This window comes from Cavia porcellus, unplaced genomic scaffold (assembly GCF_034190915.1).
Source record: "Cavia porcellus strain 051 isolate PalLab524CR breed Dunkin Hartley unplaced genomic scaffold, mCavPor4.1 scaffold_17, whole genome shotgun sequence".
NCBI lineage: Eukaryota > Metazoa > Chordata > Mammalia > Rodentia > Caviidae > Cavia > Cavia porcellus.
The window spans coordinates 74,509,828-74,519,621 of NW_026947500.1; the positions used below are offsets into that span (position 1 = coordinate 74,509,828).

General features: G+C 55.9%; 1 protein-coding gene across 3 annotated transcripts; it reads right to left on the reverse strand.

Moving 5' to 3' along the window:
* Positions 1 to 644: 644 nt before the first annotated feature.
* On the reverse strand, positions 645 to 6,221 carry LOC100724414 (neutrophil elastase). 3 transcript variants are annotated; one of them, XM_003460887.4, is made up of 5 exons: positions 2,620 to 4,611; positions 2,299 to 2,455; positions 1,821 to 1,962; positions 1,031 to 1,264; positions 645 to 916 (listed from the first exon to the last, which is right to left on the reverse strand). In XM_003460887.4, the coding sequence occupies exons 1-5, from the start codon at positions 2,684 to 2,686 to the stop codon at positions 716 to 718; spliced, it is 801 nt and encodes a 266-aa protein (XP_003460935.2). In that variant the 5' UTR covers positions 2,687 to 4,611; the 3' UTR covers positions 645 to 715. The 3 variants fall into 3 exon arrangements, with proteins under 3 accessions (XP_003460935.2, XP_063085310.1, XP_063085309.1); XM_063229240.1 differs by lacking the exon at positions 2,620 to 4,611 and adding an exon at positions 6,059 to 6,221 and having other exon boundaries at positions 645 to 1,264; XM_063229239.1 differs by having other exon boundaries at positions 645 to 1,264; positions 2,620 to 4,915.
* Between the last annotated feature and the right edge of the window lie 3,573 nt (positions 6,222 to 9,794).

The window sequence follows — 9,794 nt, forward strand, 5'->3', positions numbered from 1 at the left end:
GTTGCCAAGCGTGAGCTCACACTTGGCACCCTCCTGCCTCGGCCTCCTGGGGAGCTGAAGACTAGGGATGATATGCACCCCCACACCCAGCTGGCACTTTTCTTCTTTCTCTGCCTCTGGCATGGTTCAGGATGGCGGGAGCTGCGTGTCACAGTAACCGCCCGTGACCACAGAGGGCTCCTGTCCGTGCCCATGGGTCAGACACTCCAGTCTCCTCATGAAATGCAAGTTTTTGTTTTGTTTTTATTCTTTTGCAGCGCTGAGCCTCAACCCAGGGCTCCACCCCTGGCCTGTGTCCCTGGCCCTTTTTATTTTTTTCTTGTGAGAAAAAAAATCCTATAAGTTCTAGAGAACAAAAACCAGAAATGGGTCCTTTTTGTGAAAACTTAAGGAGAAAGGCGGGTGTGGTGATGCCCCCGTCATCCCAGCACTCAGGAGGCTGAGGCAGGAGGATCACTGCGAATTCAAGCATAGCCTGGGACATATAGTAAGTTCAGCTCTGGCCTGAATGAGCCAGCTCAACAAAATAACAGTGTGTGTGTGTGGGGGGGGTGGCTTCTGACTCTGGTGCCACTTGGGACGGTGTATTTGGGACACCCCAGCCGCTGTACCCCAGGGGGGCCAGAGAGACACCAGGCTCGCTGTACAAAACAGAGAGGCTTTTATTGCCCTTGACGTTGGGGGAGTGGATGTGCAAAGGCCAGGTGGCCCGTCCCTAGGGGGTCCTGCTCCCGGGCACCCTGGGGTGGGGCCGGGGGCTGGGCTGGCCGGAGTGGCTGATGGAGTTGATCCAGTCGATGTACTCGGCCACGGGCGCAAAGGCATCAGGGAAGTAGCCCGAGCCACAGCCACCCCGGATGAAGGAATCGATCCCCTGCACCAGCCCGTTGCATACCAAGGGGCCTCCGGAGTCGCCCTGCAGAGGAGCACTTAGCAGCTGGGTGGCGGGGGCGCCCTCTGCTGCCCACGGGCCACCCCGAGAGGCCTGACCGTGCTCAGCTGGGAAGGGGACAGGGTCAGGGGGACTCACGAAGCAGATCCCGGCCCGGCGCCAGGGCACCAGGGTGCAGACGTTGACGCGCCGGCGACACTGGGACGTCACCACCGTCACGTTGAGCTCCTGCAGGACACTCGGGACAGGCTGGTTGGTGCCCAGGCGGCCCCAGCCCATGGCCAGGCACCGCGTCCCGTTCCTCACGCCTTGGCCCTGGGCGGGCAGCCGGGCCACTTGGACATTGGTGTTCATCTTGGCCGAGCCGTTGAGCTACATTGGGCAGTGGGGGGACCAAGAGCCGGGGAGTCACAGGGGACCTCACCCAGCCTCAGTTTCCCTATCTGAGGCCGCCCTGTGGTTCTGGTCGCTTGCAAGGCAGGAACCCAACCCTGCCTCAGTTTCCCATCTGCAAAGAGAGCTCATGGTGTAGTGTGGGGAGCTGTCCTTGTGTGCAGTAAACAGCAGACACTCAAAACAACAAAACATGGGCAATGCAAAAGAAAATGAGACTCCACCCAAACCTGCCGGGGTGAGGCTGAGTCAGGAGGGTTGCTTGGAGCTCAAGGCCAGCCAAAATGACATAGCAAGACTCAGTCTCAAAAAAAAAAAAAAAAGTTTGTTGACTGACAACTGCTGGGACCTTTCCTACAGTATCATCTCATTTAATTCCTCCACAGCAGTCCAGGGAAGCATTAACCTCCCATTTCACTGAGGCTCACTCAGGGAGGGAACGAGCCACCCTGCTACCATGGCTGTCATTCCAGACCCCGCGATGTGGCCCCAGCATGTCCCCCGGTCCTCTTCCAAGTCCTCCCAACCTCAGCACCTGGAGAATCACGATGTCATTGAGCAGCAGTGTGGGGTCAAAGCCGTTCTCAAAGATCCGCTCCACACCGAAGGTCTGCCGGGTGCGCTCCCTGCGCCGCAGGTCATGTGCGCCCAATACCACCTGCACTGACCGGAAATTTCTGCGGGCGGGAAAGGTGGGTGACCCTGGGGCCTAGGGTGGCAAGGGGACCTCAGAGACCCACCACGCCTTCCCTGCCTGGAGTGCAAGGGGAGCTCCTCCTCCATGTGGTCCCCTGGACTTTTGCCATCCCGCACTGGGGAGGCTGAGGCAGGAGAATTTCTGTGAGTCTGAGGCCAGCCTGGCTCGTCTAGGGGGTTTAAAGCCAGCCTGAGCTACACAGTGAGAGACCCCCTCTTTTCTCCAGGGTTCGGAGGAGTCCTTGGTGGCTCTGGGGTGGGGGAGCTCAGGACAGGCCCTGAGGGGTCCCACCTGGTGGGACTTGGTGGGGACTCACAGGCCATTCACGCAGTGTGCAGCCGACATCACAAAGTCCCTGGCGATGAGTGTCCCACCGCAGAAGTGTCCCCCGCGCCGCTGTAGGGACACCATGTAAGGCCTGGAGTGGGGCCGTGCCGGGCGGCCGCCCACGATGTCTGAGGCCAGTGTAGGGCCTGGGGGTGCAGGATGGGGAACTGAGGCACTGGGGGAAGAGAGGCCGCGTCTGGGTCCCCTGCTGGGACCCGCAGCCTTTATCTCCCAGATTCTCATCCTGACCCCCCCCCCACCAGGCGGGAGCGCAGAAAGGACTCCGGACACGTGGGCAGGGACCACTCACCGGCCAGCAGCAGAGCCAGCAGGGCGTAGGCGAGGGCAGGCCTGGGGATGCGACGGCCACGGGCCATGGTGGGTTGGGGTTCCAGGGCTCCTGGGCCAGCCCGGCCACCAGGCCTCTTATAGCTGGGGCTGCGGGGCCGTTACATTGCCCCATGGCACTGGCACCCCCACTTCCTCTCGGGGTGCGAAGGGGGCTGAGGGCTGGCGGGGTCCAGATACACAAACTTGGATGTCGGGTAACAGCCTCTTTCTGTCTTCCTTCCTTTTTTCCTTCTTTTTCTGTCTGTCTGTCTGTCTTTTTCCTTGAGACAGAGTCTTGCTATGTAGTGCTGGCCTTGAACTCATAGGGACCCTCCTGCCTCAGCCTCACCCAGTGCTGGGATGATGGGTCGTGTCACCACCATGCCTGGTGTAAGGGGCCTTTTTTTTTCTTTTTTCTTTTTTAGACAGGGTCTCACCGTGCACTATAGGCTGGCCTTGAGCCCAATATGTGGCCCGGGCTGGTCTCGAACTTATGATGATCCTTCTGCCTCAGCCTCCCAGTGCTGGAATTCTAGCTGTGCGTCCCCACCCCTGGCTAACTTTTTTTCTTTACCATAAACCAGTCCCTGTTACCGCCCAGAACTTACTTAGCTACACAGTTAGTCCCTGGTAGGGTGGCCTCTCATCCCAGCTGCTCAGGAGGCTGAGGCAGGAGGATCCCACATTAGAGCTCACCTCAGGCAACTCAGCAAGACCTGGTCTCAAAATACAAAAATGCTGGGGGTGTGGCTCAGTGGTGAGCAGCTACCTGGCATGCAGGAGGCCCTAGGCTCCGTCCCCAGGATGTGTGTGTGTGTGTGAGTGTGTGCACACACACACTCACACACACACACACACACACACACCACTGCTCATTCGGCTTTCAGATGTAACTGCAAATCCCGTATCTTTCCTGTTCAATTCCGGGAATCGAACTCATGACCTCCAGCGGAAATCCCGTCATTTTGCAACCTGGACCTTGGGACTGATAGGATCTCCTCCTCCTCAGTTTCCCCATGGCACTAAGCATTCCCAGTGCTCCCAGTGCTGTTCCTGGCATTCCTCTGGGTCCTCTGCCAGGCTCCCATGGCCCAGGCAGCATAGCCTGCCACCTCTTTTGGTGGGGAGGTACTGGGGATTAATCCCAGGTCTTCCTGCTAAGCTATGTCCCAGCCTTTTTTCATTTTTTGTTTTGAGACATCTCTTGCTAAGTCACTTTGCTGCCCAGGCTGGGCTGGAACTTGAGATCCTCCTGCCTCAGCCTCCCTGAGTGCTGGAGGAGCTGTGGGGTTTTTTTGTTGTTGTTTTGTTTTTTTGTTTTGTTTTTTCTTTTTCCTTTTTATCGGTACCGGGGATCGAACTCACGACTGCCTGCTTGCAAAGCAGGCACTTATGCCGCTGAGCTAAATCTCCAGCCCCTGGAGCTGTGGTTTTGAACCTTGGCCTCCATTTGCAGCTGGATAATGTCACACCAAGCCTGGCACCAGTGATACTGGTCCACTGTCTGAGTCTCCCCAGGACATCCTGGGGCTATGTTGAGCCTTGTCACTGTCTGGGCTGGAGGAATGACCTGGCAGGTGATGCCCAGGCCCGAGGGCCTCCCTGCTAGAGCAAAAGGGAAGGAGCCCAGGCCAGGAGTTGGCAGATTCCTGGCAGCCAAAGTTGTTACAACACCAACGTCCCCGAGTGGGCACAAGGTGTGGGGGAGGACCCAACGGATGGGCAGGGGACAGGGTCACCAGAGCTGGGGGGAGGGCTGGACCGTTTGCCCCTGCATCCCCCCCACATGCCAACCCCTAAAGCTCTCTGTCGGGGTAACCGCCGCCTCTGTCTCCAAGCCGGGTATGCAGCAGGCGCTCAGGCTCATCTGCCCCTCATCCCAGCTTGGTCAGACTCCTGCTGAGCGGTATCGACCTCTCCCCCTTGGGCAGAGACCTTCAGGGCTGCATCCAAGCTGCCACAGAGCACTTAGTGCCCACCTGCTGGACACACAGCCCTACTTGGAGCTGTACTTGCAGGGGGAGGGGTGAGAGAGGTCATCTCTGGGGGCTTTGGTTTGGATGAGGCCAGATTCAGAGGCAGTGACATCTAACGGTGTGGACTCTGGATTCGTATCCTGGTCGCTACTGCATGGCTTCAGGCCACCGAGTTGATCTTTTTGTGACTCAGTTTCTCCTCTGTAACCATAGGGGCCGGGATCTAGCTCAGCAGCATAAGCACCTGCCTTGCAAGCAGGCAGTCGTGAGTTCAATCCCCGGTACCGATAAAAAGGAAAAAGACAAAAAAAAAACAAAAAAAAAACCAACTGGAACCATGAAAATAGACTTCATCTCCCAGAGCTGCTGGAAATCTCAGAGAATCAGCACCTCGCAAGGCCTTGGCTTAGGAAGTGCTGTCTGCGAGGCTCTGCTCAGTGAGTGTTGCTGGGACTGCAGGGCGTGCAGACCTCTCATCCTGGCGATCAGGAGGCTGAGGCAGGAGGATCGACACAAGCTCATGGGCAGCCTGGGCTATGTTCAAAGCCAGCCTGAACTACATAGCAAGATCCCGTCTCTCAGAGAGAGAGAGAGAGAGAGAGAGAGAGAGAGAGAGAGAGAGAGAGAATATGTTCCTGGGATCAGAGCTAAGGAGTCAACAAACCAGGCTGCCTGTCCCCCTTGGACTCTAGGAAGCTGGAGCAGGAGGATCCCAAATTTAAGTCCCACTTGGAAACTCAGAGGTTTAGAAAGAACCCATCTCAAAATAACAAAGGCTGAGGACCCCAATTGTTGGCTGACCCAGAGGCAGGGACCCCCTCCTGGGGTCCCGGGAGCCGTTTCTCGCTGTGCTCTGTCCTTGTGCCAGGCATCCTGTTTCTTATGCCTGTGGTTTGGCGTGGCTGAATTTCAACAGCCCTGGCCGATCTGGCAAAGCCATCTGCATCCGGGACCCGCGGCCCAGGCCTCCCCAGGGCCGGGCTTCCCTCTCCAGCCTTCCTCTGAAGCACCCTTACTAAGCAGCCCAGACAAAGAACACTGTCGGAGGTTTTTGCAGGCTTTCCTTCTTTTGTGTTTGTTTGTTTGTTTTGCCTGCTAGGCAATGGTCTGCTTCTGAGCCTCACCCCCAGCCTCCTTGTGGGTTTTTTTTTTTTTTTTTTTTTTTTTTTTTTGGTCTTTTTGGGATGGGGTCTCGCTATGCAGGCCAGGCTGGCCTAGAGCTCCCTTTTTAGCCCAGGCTGGTCTCGAACTCGCAGCAATCTTCCTGCCTCAGCCTCCTGAGTGCTGGGATGACAAGCATTCCCCCTTTTGTGGTTTTCTTTCTGCCCTGTCTGTGAACTCTCCCTGTCTCCTCCTGCTCCCTGACGCTGGTCATAGCAAGGTCCCCATGGGCGGTCACGAACTCCCCAGAGCCCAGCGCCTCTGCACGGGTTTGCTCCTCACCTTCTTGCGGGCTTTAAAGCAATCGGAGCTTCCCCGCCCTGTGGTCGGCTGAGATTTTAAACAACCTGGAGAAGCCACAGGCCTGGGCTTCAGCCGCTTCGGCTGCCACCAGGCGGCGGCAAAGGAGCCCAGCCTGGCAGAAGTGGCCTGGCACAGCAGGAGACGCTGGAGCCAGCCTGCCGCCGCCTCCAGGAAGTCCCCCCCCCACCCGCCTACCCGAGCTGGACCAGAGCCCACGGCCCCCCGGGGCCCCCCTGACCGGGCCCTGGGCCGCTCCCTGAGTGCACACGCGGAAAGGACAGACAGACAGGTTGGAGGGGGTTTCCACCCTTATTAATGTCAGGACAAGGGCTAGCGCGGGCCAAGCTGGGGGACTGGCGCGTGGTGCACCCGCGGACCACTGAGGTGTCCAAGCTCCGCAGGATGCCTCGGAGATCAGGGGCCGCCCGAGTCTCCCAGGGGCTGGGGAGCCACGGAAACGAGCTGGTCAGTCCCCAGGCCAGGCCGAGGTGGCTGGGGTGAAATGTGAGGAAGGCTAGGGAAGGACGTGGCACTTAATTATCCCCTGCTGGACACCTGGACCGCTAGTTTCTGGGCGGGTCACCCACCCGCTCCCGTGGTCTGAGAGGCTCTCCAAGGGAACAGCTGGGTGAACAGCCTCCCAGAACAAGGAACTATGCCCACTGGTCCCACCCCCATCTCACTAGCCACGCCCAATCACCGCGCTTTACCACGCCCACCGCCACGCCCACTAGCCAACCCTGCCCCCACTAGCCACACCCTTCCTACTAGCCACGCCCAGTCACCACCCTTCAGCAGCCCATCTCCTCACCCATTGGCCTGCTGGGTCCTCACCAGCCACGCCTATAACCACACTGGCCACGCCCTTCCAATTAGCCACGCCCACCTGTCCAGTAATTTTGGAGCTGATCCCAGCTCTGTGCCTTGGCCCCAGCGTGGACACATTATGCCGCCAGTATAGGTAGGTGATTGCAACTCCTGCAGGACTCGGAGCCTGCCCGAGCTAGACGAGAGCCTACACCTCAGGTGCCCAGGCAACCCCAGCCCATAACCAGGCACTAGGTCCCCCAGCACAGTGGCTGGGGTCCTGCTGGGGAAGCCAGACCACCTCAGCGCCAGCGGAGGCTGGTGGGTCCAGCAGAGGTGGAGAGCACGGGGTGGGCAGAAGGTGATGTCCCCAGCCCCCGCACAACCTGTCTCCTGGGGTACCCCTCCATGTTTCTACCCAGCTATTTCCTCTCCCTCGATCCCCTCTGTATCATTTGACATGGGCAGAGCTTTTTTGAGTGCCAACTGTATACCCAGTCCCCTACCTAACGCCAAGTGTATACTCAGTCATATTTTTTTGTTTTTGAGATAGGGTCTCACTTGCAGTTCAGGATGACCTTGAACTTGTTTATGTAACCTAGGCTGGTCTCAAACTCCAAGCAATCCTGCCTTAGCTTCTGGAGTGCTGGGATGACAGGCATATACCCCCACGCCCTGCTCTCAATCCGATTTTGAGCCCTAGCAGAGGGCACTATAGTGAACAATTCCCTCAAAATCCTCTAGAGGGAGCGTGCCACTCACCGGGCAAGGGCTAGAAAGAGCCTCTGAGTTCCACGGTGGGGAAGGGACCTGGGGAGGGGCGACTGCGGATTGCCCGGATCCAGGAGGTGGAGCTGCGAGGGCACCCAGGAACACAGTCCTGTCTACCCCGGGCTGTCCCAGAGGCCTGGTATGCAGCAGGCACTCCATAAGTGCGCGCCTGTGGGAGCAGCGCGTCCCCGCGGTTGTCCCAGGGACCTGGCTGATGGTGAATCCCTGCTGCTCTGGCTCCGGGCTCAGTCCTGGCCGTCCAGTGCGGCCTCTGCCCCTCTCCCTCCCTTTGCCCCTCCCCCTCCTATTTGTTTGTTTGAGACAAGGTCTCCCCATGTAGTTCAGGTTGGCCTCGAACTCGCTGCCAGGTCCCTGCGTCAGCACTACTGTGCTGGGATCCTAGACATGTGCCACTGCCCCTGGCTTTTGCCTTTTCCTTTTTCCTTTTTTCTTTTTCTTTATTGATTACTGTAGTAGAAATGGAACCCAGAGAGTACTAAGCTACATACTCAGGTCTTTTCTTTCTTTCTTTCTTTCTTTTTTTTTTTTTTTTTGGTCTTTTTCCTTTTTATTGGTACCGGGGATCGAACTCACGACTGCCTGCTTGCAAGGCAGGTGCTTATGCCGCTGAGCTAAACCTCCAGCCCCTATGGTCTTTTCAGTTTTAAAATTTTATTTTATTTTTTTTTTTTGGTGCCAGGGATCGAACTGACAACCTCGTGCTTGCCAGGCAGGCTCTTATGCCGCTGAGCTAAACCCCTGGCCCCTCTTTTATTTAATTTTTGATGGCAGAGTCTATAATCTCACCACTCTGGCAGGCTGAGACAGGAGGACAACTTTGTGCCCAGGCCTGGACGACAATTTTATTGAGACAGGAATCTCACTGTGTAGCCCAGGATGGTCTTGAATTTATGGTGATCTGCCTGCCTCAGCCTCCTGAGTGCCAGGATGACAGGTGTGCGCCACCACACCTGGCCCAGCCTGGGCAACGTAATGAATCCGTAAGACCTTGTCTGAAAATTAAAAAATACAAATACATTTTTTTTGTCTTTTTCCTTTTTATTGGTACCAGGGATTGAACTCACGACCGCCTGCTTGCAAGGCAGGTGCTTATGCCGCTGAGCTAAATCCCCGACCCCTACAAATACATTTTTAAGGGCTCGGGATGTAGCTCAGCGGCACAGCACCTGCCTGACAAGTGTGAGGTTGTGAGTTCAACTCCCAGTACCGTAAAAAATAATAAAAATAATTTTTAAAAAGGACTGGAAAGGAGTTGCTGGGAGGGTAAGGGAACAGGGAAAAAAGAAAAAGAATCAAGATATATCACGTGGGGGCTGGGGGTTTAGCTCAGCGGCATAAGCACCTGCCTTGAAAGCAGGCAGTCGTGAGTTCGATCCCCGGTACCGATAAAAAGGAAAAAGACAAAAAAAAAAAAAGATATATCACGTAGTGTATAGGTACAAATTCCCTATGATGGGGGCTGGGGATTTAGCTCAGCAGCATAAGTGCCTTCCTTGCAAGCAGGCAGTCATGAGTTTGATCCCTGGTACCAATTAGAAGAAAAAAGGCAAAAAAAAAATTCCCTATGATGAATGTGATCATTATGTATACCTAAAATGTATCAATAAACAATTTATTAAAAACCCAGGTGTGGGGGCTGGGGATTTAGCTCAGTGGCATAAGCACCTGCCTTGCAAGCAGGCAGTCGTGAGTTCGATCCCTGGTACTGATAAAAAAGGAAAAAGACAAAAAAACAAAACAAAATAAACCCAGGCGTGGTGGGGCACACCTGTCATCCCAGCACCCAGGAGACTGAGGCAGCAGGATTACTTCGAATTCAAGACCAGCCTGTGCTACAAAAGCCAGCCTGCGCTGCATAGTGAGACTCTGTCTCCAAAAGTCAATAAATTAAAAACAAATAAAATACAGTGAGCCTCCTGCCTCAGCCTCTTGCTTGCTGGGAGAACAGGCATGCGCCACTATGCGCAGGTTTTGTTGTTGTTGTTGTTTTTAAGTATGGAAGACTGAACCCAGTCTAGCTCTGAGCTGGAACAGCCCCAGCTCCTTAACTTTTTTTTTCCATTTTGAGACAAGGTCTTAAGTTGTGCAGGCTGATACTGACTTTGTGACCCTCCTG

Bases quoted from the DNA above. Each gene is read 5' to 3' on its own strand.
- LOC100724414 (XM_063229239.1), bottom strand. From the start codon at position 2,686: ATGGCCCGTGGCCGTCGCATCCCCAGGCCTGCCCTCGCCTACGCCCTG. The intron at 2,456-2,619 runs GTGAGTGGTCCC...CTGCACCCCCAG, and splicing joins GCTGGCTCTGCTGCTGGCCG to GCCCTACACTGGCCTCAGAC. The intron at 1,963-2,298 runs GTGAGTCCCCAC...TCCCGCCCGCAG, and splicing joins GCACACTGCGTGAATGGCCT to AAATTTCCGGTCAGTGCAGG.